At 37.4% G+C, this 19,285-nt stretch overlaps 1 protein-coding gene across 11 annotated transcripts in view; it reads right to left on the bottom strand.

The window, feature by feature from the left end:
- Nucleotides 1-19,285, bottom strand: part of MYBPC1 (myosin binding protein C1) — a 90,372-nt gene that overhangs the window by 21,533 nt on the left and 49,554 nt on the right. For 6 of the 11 annotated variants that reach the window (XM_036300826.1, XM_036300832.1, XM_036300827.1 and 3 more), the window contains 12 exons: nucleotides 17,913-18,045; nucleotides 16,262-16,386; nucleotides 15,220-15,325; nucleotides 14,062-14,228; nucleotides 12,458-12,620; nucleotides 11,395-11,501; nucleotides 10,938-11,071; nucleotides 6,652-6,811; nucleotides 5,304-5,408; nucleotides 4,366-4,554; nucleotides 2,559-2,693; nucleotides 1,034-1,042 (listed from right to left, as the gene is read on the bottom strand). In XM_036300826.1, the coding sequence (XP_036156719.1) occupies nucleotides 1,034-1,042; nucleotides 2,559-2,693; nucleotides 4,366-4,554; nucleotides 5,304-5,408; nucleotides 6,652-6,811; nucleotides 10,938-11,071; nucleotides 11,395-11,501; nucleotides 12,458-12,620; nucleotides 14,062-14,228; nucleotides 15,220-15,325; nucleotides 16,262-16,386; nucleotides 17,913-18,045 (1,533 nt within the window). The remainder of the gene's footprint in view (nucleotides 1-1,033; nucleotides 1,043-2,558; nucleotides 2,694-4,365; nucleotides 4,555-5,303; nucleotides 5,409-6,651; nucleotides 6,812-10,937; nucleotides 11,072-11,394; nucleotides 11,502-12,457; nucleotides 12,621-14,061; nucleotides 14,229-15,219; nucleotides 15,326-16,261; nucleotides 16,387-17,912; nucleotides 18,046-19,285) is intronic. The other 5 variants (XM_036300828.1, XM_036300833.1, XM_036300835.1 and 2 more) reach the window with 1 other exon arrangement.

The raw sequence follows: 19,285 nt of genomic DNA, 5'->3' as shown, positions 1-19,285 counted from the left end.
TGCCCTGAGACCAAGCTGTTGGTCAAGAAGACAAGGGAGCCAGCTGGTCTCTGCATTCTGCAAGAGTGCAGGAGATGGTGCTGGTTCACGGGGGGGGGGGGGGGGGGGCTGCGGGGGGGGGTCATGGTTTGTCATGATGACTTTCTGGGTATTGGGGGAGTGGGGACTGCACTGGCCCCCATGGAACTTTCTCTTCTGTCTTATTCCAACCCTTCTAGGAGTACTAGTATCAGGGAGAAGGAGCAGGAAGCCAGAATATCTTGGTGGCTGGGAGTGCATATAGATAATAAAAATTACTTAGGACTTGGAAAAAGAGATACGTCTTTAAGCCAAGGCTTGGTTTGGGAACTACTGTGTTGACATTTTCATAGTCAAGAGACAACTGATGAGCAAGTGAAATCAGGAGGCAGAAAACGTGCACGAAAGAGCAGAGAACTAGTAGAGAAGAAAATTTCAAGAGAAAACAGGATGCAATGGGACCCGAGGGGAACAAAACTAGCTGAGCCCTTCACCTCTGAACCACTTTCGCTGAGGGAAGCAAAGAGAAGAAGGAGCGAGAGTGAAGGAAGAAAACAGAGAAGAGTAAAATGCTGCAGGCGTTAAAAACAACAACACCAACAAGAAAACCAAACAAGAGAAAGGCAGAGTCAAAACCAACACACCATCTTCTAAAAGGAAGAGCTCTCTTACAGAATACAACCTGACATGTCGGAAAGCATTAAACACTACAGAAAATTAGTCTGGAGGAAAACAGCCATTAAAAGAGAACGAAGAATAGGTCAGCCACATGAAAGAAGTAAGAAAAGACTGCAAGAAGAAAGATGGACACGTTCCATAGAAAGCTAATTCCAAAACGTTATGTGGCAAAATATATACATAATAATGACTGTGTACATATATATATGTATAGGCCTATACATATATATCTACACAGACCACACACAAAATCATGTAAAATACACTTCGTTGTATTTTATCTAAGGTGGGCAACATCAAAATGACAGCCATGTATCATTTTGCTGTATCTTCTTACTTTTTAAACCTATCAGAAAGAAAAGAGTAAAGAATTTGCTCCGGGTCATACATACACAAAAGGTTCGTGGTCAGCAGCCACAACACATATAAGATTGGGGAATTCTGGGTGATACAGACAACAGAGTGAAGTGCTCATGATTTTTTTGAAACAGTCGGGGGGGGGGGGGCGGGTGAGGAATGCAATGGGAATCCACCATATTAAGTTCTCAAGAATTTCTCTGTTGCCCGCCTCCCATGCTGGGATAACTCTAGGAACTTCCTTAGAATGTCCCCCCCGTTTTGGTTAGTGGCTTTCTAAGCCCCGGAGAAATAAACCTCGTGCTCCGTGAGTGCAGCGCGTGTAAATGGAACTGAGTGTTACCAGGAGGCTTCGTCCCCCCGCCTTTCCTCCCCACCTGACCACCCCTGGTCATTTCCACAGGTGCCCCAATCCAGGGCCAGGGGTTTCGTTCCCAGCAGTTTTCTCCTCCTAAGAAGTTTCTTCTCCATCCTGGTGTTGCCTCCTGGGGAGGTGCATTTGGATTCACACTCCTGATTTCCCAAATGTGCCCTGTGGTCTCTCTCTGTCCTTCATGTGAGATCCAAGTGAAAGTTTGGGGTCCAAAGAGTTTTCCTGAAGGCTTACCCCTTGGCTCATCCTTTGTGGATATGAATGTGCTTCCCTGAGGGTGGTTTACCTACCATCGTCTAGAATGGAGCCCGAGTCCAGAGCTGGGGCAGTTTGATTCATATATTTTCAAACCATGACAAGGAAGAAATCAAGAAACATTAGAGGCTTTCAGTGAATTTCACCTCTTTTTTGGTTTTCGGTACACTCTGGCCCATATTTTCTTGTGCCACTTTCTCTTTTTCTATGATTTTTATCAGCAATTGTTTCCCTGTTTCTTTTCTGCTCCTAAATTTGAGTGATTAAATTTGTAGGTATCCAAAGCCCTGAGAGAAGTTACTGCCACATGGGCAATCCATTTGGTACCCCATGTGGGATTTAACGCTGCTTCCTTTCAATACTAAAAAGTTGTCCTTAATTCTTCTTCGTCCTCTTGGTTTCCCACTTTAGAAGGCAGGGGATGCTCACCAAAGAGCCAAATGCTAGTGTGTAGTCGCTCTTTCTTCCCCAGAAAGAGGCAGCTCTTTTAATTGCTGACCTCTGCTCAGTTTAGGGTTGAGAATTCTAATTTGCTTCTTTCTGACTAGACTTTTATTTTGCTTTGGTACAATTTAATTCCACAAATTCAAGAACTGGAAGTCCCTGAACTATTTCCAGGACCCCCTCCCTCCTATATCTTGACTTAGATCAATAGTGCTGTCCCATCGGGCAGCCAAGCTAGAATATTTTGGAGATCTTAATTTGCTAGCCGCGAGTATCAAAGAAGGGCTAAATTTTTATCCATCTTAGAAGGATGACCTTTGGCTTGTGATTTTCAGTAGGCAGGAGATGAGTTCCCAAGAGAGAGAAACAAAAGAAGGGGAGCATATCTCACCTAGTGATGATGGTATTCATTTTAACCACGAGTTGTACTTACTTCCTTCAAGGCAATACTCTAGCACATAGCCATCTAAACCTGCGGCACCGATCTGATCTGGGGGCCGCCACTTCATTGTGACAGTGGTGTCAGTTACATTGTCAACAGCCAGAAGTGTAGGGGGGCTGGTTACAGCTTCAAAGATAAAAGAGACAGAAAAAGAAGAAATTATTAACTGCAAAGTTTATGGCACCAGGAATGGTAATAAAATGAGCTAGGATACAAATAAAAATATACACAGAAGACCCACGTCTTAGTAAAATTAAATGAAGACTCCTCAAGCATATGCTGCGTGCAAAGATCTGCTAGACATGGAAACATTTTATTTTTAAAAATATATTTTTACTAGAGGCCTGATGCATGAAATTTGTGCACTCGGGGGCGGGGGTGGGGGGGGAGCGGCGGCGAGGGTGTCCCTCAGCTCAGCCTGCACCCTCTCACAGTCCAGGAGCTCTTGGGGGATGTCTGACTGATGGCTTAGGTTGGCAGCTGGACATCCTTAGTGCTGCCACAGAGGCAGGAGAGGCTCCCGCCACAGCCACTAGGCTCGCCAGCCAGAAGCCCGGCTCTGGCTGAGCGGCATTCCCCCTGTGGAGTGAACTGACCACCAGGGGAAGCTCCTGCGTTGAGTGGGATTGGGCTGAAACTGGCTCTCTGACATCCCCCTGAGGGGTCCTGGATTGTGAGAGGGCACAGGCCAGGGAGGGATGCGGGAGGTTGGGCAGGCAGGGAGGGACCATGGGAAGGCTCCAGGGCATGTCTGGTCCATCTCACTCAGTCCCGATCAGCCAGACGCCAGTAGCAAGCTAACCTACTGGTTGGAGCATCTGCCCCCTGGTGGTCAGTGCATGTCATAGCTAGTGGTTGAGCAGCTTTAGCATATTATTAGCATATTATGCTTTGATTGGTTGAACGGATGACCAAACACTTAGCATATTAGGCTTTTATTATATAGAACTGATTTCAGAGAGGAAGGGAAAGGGAGAGAAAGAGATAGAAACATCAAAGATGAGAGAGAATCATTATCGGCTGCCTCATACATGCCCCACACTGGGGATTGAGCTCACAACCCAGGCATGACCTCCTGGTTCACAGGTCAAGGCTTAACCACTGAGCAACACTGGCTGGGCAACATGGAAATATTTTAAAATGCTGCCACATGTTCCCTCCAATTTGGGAGGTTAGTGTGGAGGCTGGGAGGCCCTAGGAAGTTAGAAAAAAGTCCAATTTTGGAGTCTAATGATCTAGAATACATTTCCCATAACTCTCTAAAGTACAAACTCTTGTATTAAGTCTTTCTATTGGAAAAAAAAATTCACTACCATAAAATAGCGAAGCCCTCACCTTCTGTTTCTTTGTCTTTGCTGAACTGACTTTTTGGTTCAATAGATAACACTTAAGATGTGCTTGTAAAGCAAAGACTAGTTCTGAAGCGTGTTTTGCTGAATGATCTCAAACTGTTGTAGTTACAGTGTTTACACAAGGTGCTGGGTTATACCTTCAGAAGGACAAATGGTGTGTGGTCATGTGTCAGTGAGTTCAGCAACATGTTTTCAGTGGGGAGCAGAAACTGGAGCCACCCACAGCTGTCATGAGAATTCTGGTCATGAATTCCAGGGCCAACATTAGGAAGACATTCAACTCCACCAAATTTCTTAGTCAGAAAACTACTCCTAACTACCTCCAACCTCCTGCTCACCCACCACTCTAAGAAGCCTCCAGATCGGCTCCAGTTGGAGGTCGGAAGGAAGCAGTCATAATCTGGGGTAATGATTTCCAGGACAAGAACACATCTCTCCTGACTTACCCAAAGGAACGAATGGCTTGGAGGGCATACTGGGCTTGGAGATGCCGATGGCATTGACAGCAAAGATACGGACCTCGTAGGCCACGCCTTCAATCATTTTTTTGGGCTCAAAAGTTGTTTCTTTGCAGAGCTCAAAGTTCAGCCTCATCCACCTGGAGCTTTGCTTCTTTTTCCTCTCAATAAAGTATCCTACAGATGACATAAAATAGAAATGCAAGTTTTTTCCTCTTGGTTTCCAAAACTATACTTTGTCAGATATTAGAAGTCCTTCAATTTTCCAATATTCTCTGCACTCTAAGTCAATGTATGTCATTTCTAAACCACCTTATTTCATCAGTTGTTTGAGATTATAGGGAATACAAGTATTAACAGCGTAGGAGAAAGAAAAATAACAGGACTAGAAAAAAATTAGAATTGTACTAAGAAGAAAAGAGAAAAATAGATAATGGATATGTGGGTCATACCAACTTATAGAGTTGGTATAGGTGAGCAATAGATTTAGTCCAAACAATATGAAGGGGAAAGTACCAGTTTCTTGAGTAAGTAGAAAAGAGTTTTTGTTCCATAGGGAAAGCAAATTCTCTAAGTTTTAAACTCTAAAATAATTTTCCTCATAGACACAATTCTACAAAACTAGACATTTACTTACTAGAATGGTTTAAAGTTAGACTCACAGTGTTTCAATATAATTAAATATTATGTCAAATATAAATGTCAACCAAAAAAACACACACAAACATACAATATTCATCAGGGCTATTAAAACCCTTGAATAATTACAGGGCATCCTAAAATACAGTATTTCATTTTGAAAAGATATGTAAAGACACTATAATAAATTTTCTTCTAAATACTAAATTTTTAATGTACTCTGTACTGACATGCATTGAGGACACCACTCCAGTGGCATTTCCACAGACTGACCAGCATGCAGTTACCTAAGATTGGGGACCCTCCATCGTAGGCAGGAGGCTCCCAGTTCATGATGCACCAATCATCTCCCACGTCTGTCACATTCGGTGCCACTGGAGGATCAGGGATGTCTGTAGCAAACAAAAACATAGACTAAAATAAGAGAGAGAGCACGTGCAAAGAAAAATGTTAATTGGAAAAATGTGCTTTTTGGTGATAATCATAGAAGCAGCATTATTTCTGAGAACTTTTGCAAGTTTACTGAAATGCACTTAGTAACTAATTTGGGCAAAAACTCATGCTTCATCTGAGATAAGAGAAGGTAAACCAAATAAAAATAAAAAATAAGAATCCTTTAAAGTAGTGTCACAACTTAAATAAGCCCCGCATGGAACCCACGACTTTTGTTCTTTACCTTGAGAATATTAACTAAGTAATGTCCAATGTGATTTTGTTTTCTTTTTTTTTTAACTACAAAGTGAACTTCCAGCAGAACTGAATCCAGGATGGTTTATTGTGAATTTTACAATAGTTGGAAGATTCAAGATGTTCACTGATAAAAATCCAAGTAAAAATGATAAGTCACCATGTCTTGTAAATATAGTTCAGTGCCTGATAAAATGACCTTAGTTTCTGGTCAATTTGAAATATGTTTAACGGACATCAGAAGTGCAATAAAGAGTTCATGAAACCTAGGATCACCAGTAATCTGCTAGACTCATTTCACTTGGATTCAGGCTCAGGAAAAATGTACTTAGCTGGTCATTGAAGGACCAAGAGAGATCTTACTCCTCTATAATGTTTGTGATGTGGGAAATTATTTAACATTTGTTTCAATAACTTTAGAGGATACCGAAAGGGAATATGACTATGAAGAGCCACTGACCAGCACCCAGAATGGCTGTCTCAGTTACTCATTTCTGCAGTATGTCCTCTATGCCACAAAAAAAGAGGAAGGAAAGAAAAAGAGAAGGGAAGAAAAGAAGTGTCAAAGATAGAGAAAGACAGTGACTTATAAAATATAGCCAAACTATGTTTCTCTTTGTTGCCTATCCAGAAATGTTGAGAGAATCAAGAGCTCACAGTGTACTCATGATCTAGACATGCCAACTTGTCTATAAGTTTATTGATTCAGTGGACCTACCACAGTTTATGTATATATATACTGATTTCAGAGAGAGGAAGGGAGAGGGAGAGAGAGATTAAAACATCAATGATGCGAGAGAATCATTGATCGGCTGCCCCCTGCCTCCTCCCCACTGGGGATTGAGCCCCAAACCCGTGCATGTGCCCCTGACCAGAATCAAACCCGGGACCCTTTAGTCCACAGGCCAATGCCCTATCCACTGAGCCAAACTGGATAGGGGTACTTACCCACAACTTTAATCTTGATGCTGGCATGTGCTTCCCCAGCTTCATTTTTCAGGTTTATGTTGTAAACACCAGAATCATCTCTCTCAGCGACGTCAATAACCAGCGTGCTGCTGTCAGGGTAAGATTCTGCCCTTATCCGGCCACTGCCCTCCATGATGGCCTACGGAGGAAAGAAATAGAATGTGGCATGACCTATACACCAACAAGGACTACACTGGAGTGCCGTATAACCCAAGCTGGACAAGGTACTAATGCCTAAAACACACATTCTTAGTTTAATCTTCCATCAACGCTAAGGACAAAGGTATCATCCCACTTTGCACATGAGAAAACTGTGGCCCATGGCCACATGGCTAAGAAGCGGTAGAATTGGGATTTGACTTCAAAGCCCACCAATCATTAATTCACCAAAGAAAAAGTTGGAGGACTAAAAATATGAGTACAGAGTGTTATTCTAGGAGACAAGTCTCTGCATATAAAATCTGAAATAGTTAAATTCATTTCAAGAACTAAATAATGATTTTTTTTTCATCTTTCAGAGGTCTTGACATTTTAAAAATATTGAAAAGGTTTGAAGGTCACAATGCCAATTTTTCATAAAGTTAATTGAGTATTGATTTTTCCCTTTCAAGAGGACACAAGAGAATGGACATCTCATTCCCAAAGTGAAGTTGAGCAGTCTATAATGTTTTTCTTTTTTTCCGTCTCCTCCTCCTTCTTTTCCACTGTTTTCTTTCCATTTTTCTTAAACCATAACTTTAAAGCAGCATTACACTTTTTTCACTAATAAAATATATTTATTATTGTTCTGACCAAAGTGCAGTAATTTTTAAATCTTCTTAAACAAATAACTATGAAATAATATTCAAGAAAATAAAATACAAATGGGAAGTTTAACCATTAGATTTCTTATACTTTATACTAAACCTTATATTTAGTCTAGAAAACAAACAAAAAAAGCCCCAAACCACTTCACCATAAATCTAGTTTGCTGAGAGATATTAGAAAAGGCTGTTGGATTTTGTCAAATGTTTTTGAAATGATCATACTTTTTCCCCTTAGTTTATTAAAATGGTAAATTATATTAATTGATTTTCAAGTGTTAAACAACCTTTGCATTCTTGGGATAAACTCTACTTTGTCATAATGTAGCATTCCTTTTCTATATCTTTGGATTCAATTTGCTAAATTTCATGTAGAACTTTTTCATCTATGTTCATGAGTGATATTGGTCTGTAGTTTTCTCTTCTTATAATGTTGTTGTTTTTTTCGGATTTTGCTATAAGAGTAATACTGGCCTTCAAGAGTGAATTGAGAAATGCTATTCTCTCTTCTCCAGTTTTCTGGAAGAGTTTGTGCAGAACTGGTATTATTTCTTTATTAAGTGTTTGGTAGAACTCTCAATAAAGCCATCTAGACTTGGGATTTTCTTTGTGACAAACTACAAATTCCATTTCTTTTATAGATAGAAGGCTATTCAGTACTGATTTAGCAGCATTTCACAAATTCTGATATGTGGCGTGTTCATAAATATTTTCTAATTTTATTTATGATTACTTCTTTAATTTATGAGTTCTTCAGAAAAATGTTCCTTGATTTCCAAATATTTGGAAAATTTCCAGATATCTTTCTGTTATTCCTTTCTAATTAATTCCATTGTAGTCAGAGAACATACCTTGCATAACTTAAATCTTTTAACATTACTGAGACTTTTTTATGGTTTATCTTGGTAAATTTCCTATGTGCTTATTAACATAATGCCCATTCTGCTTTTTCAATGGAGTGTCCTATCAATGTCGATTAGTTCAAGATGGTTGATAGTATTCTTTGAATCTTCTGTATACTTAATGATTGCCTGCCTTCTTTTTCACTATTGAGAGAAGAATATTGAAATCTCTAATTTATATATTTCTCTTTGCAATTTTATATCTTGCTTTCCCCCCCTATTTGTCCCATCTGTTGTTTATGCTTCTTTCCTGCCTTTCTTTTGAATTAATAAATGTTTTGGTGATTGCATTTTATGTCCTTTGTTGGCTTATTAGCTATAAATCATTTTTTATTTTAGTAGGTCTTTTAGGGTTTATAGTATACATCCTTAACTTTTCATGGTCTACCTTTACATAATGTTATAATAGTTCATGTATAGCAAAGAAAAGAAACTTACAACAGCATACTTCCATTTTATTTCTACTGATCCTTACTTCAATTTCTCCCCACTTGACCTTATGTTTTTATTGTCATAAATTCTACTTATACCTATGATTATAAGCCACACAGTGCATTGTTATTATTTTTCAGTCAATTATCTTTTTAAGAGATTTAAATATTTTAAAACCTCTTATGGGTTTATCTATTAAAAGTAGTTACCATTCCTGATGCTCTTTGTTCCTTTGTGAAAATGTTTCATCTGATAACCTTTTCCTTCTAACTTAAGGACTTCTTTTAGCATTTCTTATAGTTTAGGTTTACTGCTGATGATTTTTTCAGATTTTATATATCTGAAAATCATTTTATTTTGTTTTCATTTCTGAAAAGTATTTCTGTTGAGTATAGAATTCTAGGTTGACAGTCTTTTTCTTTAAAGATGTTGCCCACTGTATTCTCACTTGCCTTGCTTCCAGAGAAATCTAAGTAATCCTTGCCTATGTTCCTGTGTATTAAGTGTGACTTTTTTCTCTTTCTACTTTTAAGGTTTTTTCCTACTCACAAGCTTAGAGCAATTTAATTATGATGAGTCTTGGAGTCATTTTCTTAATGCTCCTTGTGCTTGGTTTTTATTGAGCTTCTTGTATCTGCATTTATAATTTTTGCCAAATTTGGAAACATTTTGACTACTATTTCTTTAAATAGTTTTCTGACCCCCTCTTTCCAGACTCCAATTGCACTGCTTGAAGTTGTTCCATGGCTCAATGATACTTTTTTTTCCTCTAGAAAATAGAAAAGGAGGAAATACTCATCAACTCTTTGATGATGATGAAGAAGAAGAAATTAGTTTTAGGTTTACTCCAAAATTGAATAGATAGTCCAGATAGTTCTCATATAACCCATCCCTACATATGCACAACCTTTCCCACTATTAACACCCCATGTCAGAGCAGCACAGTTGTTACAGTAACACATTATTATCACTTAAAGTCCATAATTTACATTAGGGTTCACTCTTGGTATTGTACATTCCTGGGTTTTGACAAATCTATAATGATACGTATCCAAAACTATAGAATAATAGGGAGTAGTTTTGCTGCCCATACGCCATCCTATATAATAAAAGCCTAATATGCTAAGTATCCGGTCATCCGGTTGGCCATTCAACCCATCAAAGTGTAATATGCTAATGATATGCTAAAGCCATTCAACTGCTCACTATGACGTGCATTGACCACCAGGGGGCAGATGCTCTGACTGGTAGGTTAGCTTGCTGCTAGTGTCCAGCTGATGGGGACTGAGCGAGATGGGCTGGACATTCCCTGGAGCCCTCCCACGGTCCCTCCCCGGCTGACCAACCTCCTGCATCCTTCCTTGGCCCTGATCCTGTACCAGTGGGGTCCCTCAGCCTGGCCTGTGCCCTCTCACCATCTGGGCTGAGGGGACCTTCCCCCCCTAAGTGCACAAATTTCGTGCACCAGGCATCTAGTTTTATATAGGAATCCATAGGGTCACATATGAGCTGATATTAGTCTACCACTACAACCTTATTATTCTCTTCCTCACTCTACCCCAGTCACACTGGCTTTCTTTTTATTCTTCCAACACATCAAGTTCATTCTCTCCTTTTATCCTTTGCACTTGCATTGACTTCACCTGAAAATCTTTCTTCTTTGATCTTCACATAATGGGTTCCTTGTTGTCATTCAAAGAGGCTTTTGTCATTCACAACACAGTCACTTGTTAATTATATCAGCCTATTTTTGTTTAATTTTCATAGCACTTATTACTATGCAAAATAATTTTATCCATCTATTTATTTAAATAATTCATTGCCTCTTTCTCCTCCATCCCATTCCCTGATATTCATTAGAATGAAATATATAATCTTGTTCACTGCACATAAAAGCATGCCAGGTCACATAGAAGGTAGTCATATATATGAAAGGTAAATGAATGATTATTACATTTGTCCGAGAATCACTGATCTTTCTTTATCAAAAGAATTACACTGTTGCTGTACCCCTGTACATTTATTTGCTTCTTCTTTCATCTAACTAATGGAGGTCAGGAAGTGGGGTGGGCAGTGTGTGTGTGTGTGTGTGTGTGTGTGTGTGTGTGTGTGTGTGTGTAGAACAAACCTTATCTGCTCGGCTCCAAATAACTTTAGGAGGAGGTTCTCCACTGATGGGAATCTCAAGACGAAGCTTGTTCCCTGCAATTACTGTTACTGTGTTGTCAGCATCAAGACCATCCAGGTTGATTTTAGGAGGATCTGGAATATTAAACATGGCCTTTGTTATCAGACAGTCATTCCCATGTGAATATCTGGGCTAGTACTTGGCTAGTGTTAAACATTGGTAGTAATCAATATTTTATCTGTCCAAAAAGAATGTAAGAGGAGTCAGTGTAAAGGAGGCACCTTTCAAAACTACTTCATAGTAAGATTTCTTAAGAATCAACCATATGGTAGTGATTAATAACAGTTCGTGTATTTTTTTCAAACATCACATAGTTTTGAATATTTTACAATTCCAAGGTATGCAACAACAAATATAAAAGACCAGGACGTTGCAAAGGTTACTCTTATCTACTCACCAATAACATGAACTTTGGCAGACAAAGTATCAGGGTAGTCATCTGGTGTGAACACGTAATCCCCTTCATCCTCAATGAGGGCATTGTCTATCACTAATTTGTGGATTCTGAGGAAACGAGAAAACCACATTTCTAAGACTTTGCAAAGATTTAGATTGTATATGACCCAAACTGAGGAGACACCCGGCTTTTATCTGATTAACTTGTTTAGTGCAGCTTAGATAGAGAATAATGTGAAGTCGTAATTTTCCCATGTATTGGTCCATATTTAATATCTATTTTAGACTATATGGAGTTATCTCTACAAATACAACTTACTTATGAAGCAAGAATCTCTTATTCTTTTTTATCTCATAGCATTAAAAAGGCTAAAAGAAAATATCTCACTGATACCATACTTTAAGATTCAAGAAATTATTAAGAATAACCTTGACTTTGGCTTTACATACCAAACCTAAGAGTAATACTTCTTAACCTTATTGAGGTCATGAGCCAGTGAAAATCTGATGGCCACTACGGATCTTCTTGCTGGAGAAAAACAGGTATTTTTGTACACACAGGATTTGCTAACAATTTCAGAGGATTTATGAGGGCCCTTAAAGTTCATTAACGATATTGTTAGGATCCATGGATCCAAGTTTGAGAACCCGTGCCTTAGATTATTTTTGCTAGGTTCTAGGATATTATTCCCCTCCCCTCCAAAAAAAAAAATTGTGGAAAGGTCTCGTGACACTTATTGGTTAGGGACAGTTAATCCAATTTGACCAGTTCCTCAACTAGAATTCAGTAGCATTCCTCTGACCTCATGTTTAGATAGAAAGAATCAGTCAGTGGGTTTTGACTAGGCAAAGCACCATATTGTAAGGTGCAGACCCAGGATTACAGGTAGGACATGATGTATAACAGAGAAATCATATGCTCCTGCTATTCGGCAGCAATGAATCAGAAATAGATTCTTTCCCTTGGATGGCTCTTCAAACATTCTTGCCAATGTGTAATTTAGGAAGGGGAGAAAGTAAAGATGGGGACCAGCCTTCACTTCAGGGTTGCCTAGCTTGCTTACCTTCCTTTGTGTACAACCTTTATGCGGTCACTCTCCTGAACAGGCAGTCCATTTTTAGTCCATTTTCCTGTAATGTTTTCAGAGACTTCACACTTCAAGCAGATTTCTTTTCCAAGTTTTGCAGTCTGATCACTTAGAGGTGTTAATATCTTCAGAGGCTTCACTACAAAAATAATAGACAATTATCAGTGCCAAACCCAATCCAGACAGGCAAACATGGTGTCATTTCACAACAGTATGGCCAGTTTTGCTATTAAGGATTGCTTTGAAAATGAGAATTTGTCCTAATGCAATTAATATATTAAGGGGGCAATTGTAGCATAACACAAATGTCATGTTTGATTGTATACAATTTCATTCATAACAAAGATTAGGTGAATTCAAAAAACTGCACCCAGCTGAGCTGAGCCAGATAGGACTGTACAAAACACCCCCCACATTCCCACACACACATCTACCAGCTGCCTCAGTTCACCCATGTGATGTGAGCCACATCCATGCATAACTGAGATTACCACTATCCAATAGCTCACAAGCTGCAACACTTTTGACACCACTTCCATAAGCAAATGTCATTTCCTTTTTAAGGTAAAGTGCCATATACATTGTTCTATTAACCACTTAACATGTGTAAAACTGCTAATATTTTTGTTAGGTTCTTATTGGGTTTTTGTAAAATGTGTTGTCGACAAAAATTTTGAGTGTTATACCCATAACTCCATTCTCTCCCCCTAGTCCTTTGGTTTTTATTTCATGACTTTGGATAGCACAGTGATTTTCAGAAATGCATATGTTGCATTGTAACAGAACTGACTGTACCTGCTCTAAATGGATACAAATATCAGATCTGCCTACGGTTAAAAAACCTTTTTTGATATTAAACTAAAATGGCCACCACCCCAGGAAACATAGGAGTGTATTGAAATTACTTTTGAATAATTTGGTGATCATATGAATTGCAACTGGACCAAGAAAGCAGTAAGGAAGTAGGATTTCTGCTCTGTGTGTATTATCAATCTTCTTGCGAGATCTGCTATTTTAATTTTCATAGCTAACTGAAAGGGACAGACTGCCACTGAGAACTAGTAGTGGGCATTTAGGGGAAGCACATTAATTCTCTCATGCCTCGGAAGCATATGAGCAAATTAGGTCTTCAGTGTTCTCAATTGAGGCCTATTAGTTGAGTAACTCTCATCTCAAATGTAATTGCAGAATGTTGAATGTTTATTTAATGAACAGATAGCACGTTCGCCTATGGATTAATCGAACAGGATCAAGAGTTGATATCATGTCTAACTATTTATCATCTGTTATGTGATTTGGAGATGAAAATATTTCTTAACCGCGGGTAACTTCTCTGGCAGGTGGTTTTTATCCTTCCCTCTCAATATGGGTGCTCTACTGTGAACTTGAATAGTTGGTTCTTTTCTCAGAGACCCCGGTTGATAGGACATAGACACACAGCTAGAATGGAATTTAATTTTACATATTTAAAATTGCCACAGGTAGAAATCAAATAGATGGAAACTTTTCTAAAGTGGAATTAACAAATGCAACACCACTGGTAAGCCAACAAGGAAGACATCCAAGGAAGTCTTACTTACAGCCAACGCTAAGTTTAGCAGATGATTGTCCTCCTGTTGTCATTGCAGAATATTCTGCACTATCAGCCTTGGTTGCTCCTTCTATGATCAAAGTGTGTTTTTTGCCCTCAATTTTAACTTTGTATCTTGATTTTGGACCAGGGATGATCTCTTCACCATTCTTAAACCTGGGTTAAAATAGATTAAAATTTTTTATAAATGACCCTTCAAGAGATGGGCCTTATTGACCTTGTTTTCCCCATATCCCAGTGTTTTGTAGAATATCTGTCAGGACACCAGACATTCAAGAAAGATTTAATGAATTAAAGAATGTATAAATCAATCTATCAATAAATTATTATTATGACAAATGTTGTCTGAAAAACTACATGAAAAGAACATAAGCTCCCTCTTTCCATTCAAGATCAAACAGATAAATATGCTAAGAGCAGATATTACCCATGTTTGGGCCTTTGACGTATACTAGTGAGCATAATGGCTTAATACATTTGATGATTCTAGATTAGAATGAACAATCGACTCTGTGCCAATTACTACAGACTCTGGCCATGTAATTTACTATACTTCCCAACAAAGCATTTTAATTTAGGATTAAATTAAATATTTCCATCTGGCTGGTCCGAGTGCAGTGGTGTCTTACAACTAAATATTTCCATCTGACCAAAAAAAAAAAAAAAAAAGGTTTTATTTTTTTAAGTAATTGGTGATTCTTAGTCTAAAATATTTTTCTGAGGTACTATAACAACAAAATGCTTAGGAATAAATTTTTTTTTAAAGTATATATTCCATGTAAGTTGCCAGCATGGTATAGTGAGAGGAAGCATGGTATAGAAGTGAAGAGCATCTATTTTTTTTTCTTTTATTATTAGTTAAGGTATTACAAATGTGTGTGAAGAGCATCTATTATCTTTGGGGTTGAACAGACCTGGCAACCTTGAACCTACTTCCCTACATCCTTACCAATACAGCTTTTCAGATTTTTTTCAACTCCATAAGTAAAAAACAAAACAGTATCTTAGTATAGTTACCATTTATACTGACACGAATGAGAATGGAATTCTTTTCATATCTGTAAAAACAATTTCCTATTGTCCAAACTATGAAGGTACTTTTTTGTATGTCTATTAAAAATGAACAGACCTCATTAAAGATATTTACCATTTTACATTTGCATCATCTTCAGACACTTCACATTCTAATTCTACTCTCTCCCCACAGTAAGCATTTGTATCTTCCAGCTGCTTGGTCACCATAATTGGAGGCTCTAGTGTGAAAATAAAAGAGAATCAGAATCATTAAATGTTCCAAACCTGCCTCACAACCCCAAACTTATTCACCGATGAAAAACCAGAAGAAAGTATCATACCACAGAGCTATGGTTAGTTTGATGGTGACAGACAGTAGGTGGGGGTCTTTATGACTTTTCTTAGCAAAATAAATAGCTGTCAACCCTGAGAAAATTTTCCCAGAACTCATCAAATCAAATAAATTATTGTTCTAGAGAACAGACAAATGTATCAAACATCATTTTACTGTGGGGGAGGGGGAGGATGGAAATAAGATACCAGGTGATAGACATTTCTGATGGAGAACCTTTAAGACTAAAATTCTTTGATTCTGGCTCTAGATGGGTGATAGTGATTGCAGAATTGTCTTGAGCAGGGGTCTCACAAAAATAAAAATAAGTGGTGGCTGGCTTCACTGCCAGCCTCTGGCTCTTTTCGCAATGTCTTAGGAAATGATACTCTCTAGAGCTCTCAGTGCCAACCACTGATGCCCCTTTAGTTATGAAGCTGGGTTCAAGAGAAATCTATTTTTTTTTTTATCAGCTGAGCATGAGAGATGAGGATTATTCTGTAGACTTCATTGGATTTCAGAAGGTACAACTAGAATAATTATTTTGTAAAGTACTGCTTGCTTGAGTCAAAACCTATGGGCATTTGTCCTCAGCAGTTTTTTCTCTCCTCGGCTTTTCTAGTCTTCAATGAAACTGAAGATTAGTTAGGACATACATTAACTGCCAGGGTAGAGTAGCTTCAATACAGAGCCAATCGAGCGTCCAAACGAAACCATCTCTAGAGATGCTACTTAGTTCTGTGGTGGAGCTCAAGACCTCACCTCATCACTTTCACTTTAATTATTATCCCTGAGAGACAGCCATGGCTCTTGATGACTACTACAGTAAGAGATTTCACTTTACCTCTCACAAAGAGCTCCGTGGAACATTTCTCATCGCCAGCCGTCACATAATACTCCGAATCATCTGTTAGCCCGCAGTTATTGATAAACATAATTCTTTCACATCCTTTATGTTCAAAGATGTATCTATTTTAAATAGGAGGAAGATAAACAGAGTCTATAAACCTGATTTTATGCTTTTCTTTCTTGCCAGAAAATTTGGCTTATAATTTGGTAATGCTTGAAAGACAGGGATATCATTTTGATCTGCCATTTATGAAGCATATCTTACATAGTTTAATGAACAGCAAACATGAAACCATTTTTTATCTTCATAATGCATAATATGCATATTTATATACTAATATTTAATTTCAGTCATTTTCTTCTATATAAGGTTTTTATTTCAAATATAAGTCAGTGCTCATATATTTTCTATTTAATATTTTTAACCCATTTTTGGAAAACAGGGTTGTCTGAGGTTGTCAGAGAGATTGTCAACTCTATACACTTTTTTAAATGACCAATTTATCTACTTTGTAGAAGGACAGAGCCTTGATCTTACTCACTGATTCATTGATTCCACTCCTTGCCTAGTCCAGTAACACAGACTTTTGGGGCAAATAAATGATTACACAATTTAAGCAATAATATGAACTTAATCATTAATATAGACAGTAATTCTATAGAATGTGATAATCTCTTAAATGAGCTTAAGAACTAGTGTTATCAGATCACAGTTACCATCTATTAAGAAAGAACTTGGGTATTTGGAAACAAAATAACTAAAAGCCAAGAAGACTGCCCAATTTCATTATCTATGATTTGGATTATAGATGAGTGTAATAGGGCATTAAAACAGACTACAGAAAAACATTTTATTTGGAAAATTCTAAAATTGAAGACTTTAGTGTTTTATCCAAACACTAAACATTTTCTATACTAAGATAACCAAGTAAAATTATGTTTTTGATGAATTCAGGCCACCTTCAAGAGGTTTTTATCATCACAGTCACTCTGTAGGCATGACCACATTAAGAAATCAGAAGCCACCTAATTGTTCTACAGAAGTGACAAATTTTTAGGATTAAAGTCTTTTATAGACATGCATGTGAATCCTATTAACTTAAAAAATATATTGGAGTTGAAAATCTCTCGGGCTGACAAGGATCTCTGTAAATCAGTTTCATAATAGACCAGCGATACCATCAGACATCAGGGATTAGTCTGTCTTCTTCATTTGGGCGAGGGCCAAGCAATAATAAAACACAGGCTTTGGATGCTACTCTGGAAAAACAAAACTTATGTACTTATAAATTGGGACATCCAGCTGGTATATCAAATATGTATTTCAAAATTTTTCAAACTTTTATTTTAAAAGATTGAGAGAAGTTTGGTAACACCCTGATATAATCACATATAACTTATAGTGACAAAAACCATAATTGGGAGTCATCTGAAATAGTTTGCATAGAATTAAATCTAAAACAAGGTTTAATTCATACAGCGCTGTAATTTTAATGGTTCCAAAATACATGAAAAGTTTTTATTCTCCCTCTATATAATTTTGCTTTGTAAAGGTTAAGTAAAAAGTGCTGTTATTCATAGAAAATTAAGTCAAACTACTGTTTGATTGATATAGTTATCACTGATTATTGGTAAAGTTCACTTACTTTGTACTGGGTCGAATTTCTTGACCATTTTTATACCATTTCACCTCCAACTTTGGATCTGCCAATTCCACAACAAACCTTACTCTGCCTCCTTTATCAACCTGATATGCAGGATCAAGAATTTTTGCAAAAGCTAGTAGAGAGAAGAAGCAAAACTATGTTAATATGCATATATGTATGTTATGAATTTAAATAGTCAATATATGTATGAGAACCCAAAACAAAATGAAAAATTAAGAATCAGAGAAGAAAAAAATTATAAACCTAACAATTACCCTTTATATTTTAGAATTCTGGGCTTACTTACATACAATAAAATGGTTTATAAAGTTTAAAGAGAATCCACATGTTTTTGGAAGCAACATAAGAAAGGAATTACTGAGGAGGCTTTAAAAATGATTGTCCTAATCCTTCAGGGGATGTATGATATAAAGCACCCAATTGAATTTGAAGAATATGCTTATCCTCCTAGTATACTAGCAATTACTGTCAGGATTATTGGTATTACCTTTGTATGTCTTCTATGTCACAGATAGTTTTTTTAAAATCTAGAATCTGTGAGATAAATTCAATGACTCATAAGACTAAATTGAATGCCTTTGACTAATTGAAATAGGCTTATCAGATATTTTTGTACTGTGGATACTTGCCCAAATAGGGGCACATTAAAAACTCCTCTTCCATATGTAGTTAGGAACTCAGGGTTTCAACAAAATTTAAATAACATAGAACATAGTGGTCCTTTAAAATATTGTCTTTGAAAGGTCCTAAACAAAGGTAGTTAACCTTTTTAAAAGTTCATATGTTTTATGATTTTAAAGATAATAATTCTCATTTAAACAGTTTGTGAAATACCTTTAAGTGTGCAATGCCTCACAAAGTTTCATGCTTGCATTTCCATCATTCCAACTTTATTATACTACTTCTCAAACAAGCTCATGTCCTCATATTTTAGCAAGATAAAATACATATTAGCTTTAAAAAAAAGTTATCTATCACATACCTTGAGACATCAATTCAGAGTTAAGTGACCGGTACAAGGAAGGCCGGTGTGTCAGACACCTCTCAGAAATAAAACTTCAGGAGTCCGAGAGAGTGAAGTCTGAGAATGGCCAAGTTGGTAAACAAAACAGAAACAAACCACTTCTATATTTTTGTGGGGCCATTTCTCAACCAATTTACACGGAGAAATAAAGGGCAGATTTGAAAAAGGAGGTGGTGAGATTCTTTAAATTCCATTTGAACATTAACAAACAATAAACAAGAATTGGATTGATATGCTAACCTGCTGTGTCATAAACCATAACTGATGATGACCAAGTATAGGAAACTATGAAGAGCTAATGATCAATTTAAAACATATTTCTTTCTTT

Source organism: Myotis myotis, unplaced genomic scaffold (assembly GCF_014108235.1).
Source record: "Myotis myotis isolate mMyoMyo1 unplaced genomic scaffold, mMyoMyo1.p scaffold_m19_p_3, whole genome shotgun sequence".
NCBI classification, from domain to species: Eukaryota; Metazoa; Chordata; class Mammalia; order Chiroptera; family Vespertilionidae; genus Myotis; species Myotis myotis.
This window is presented reverse-complemented; position numbering and strand designations above follow the sequence as displayed.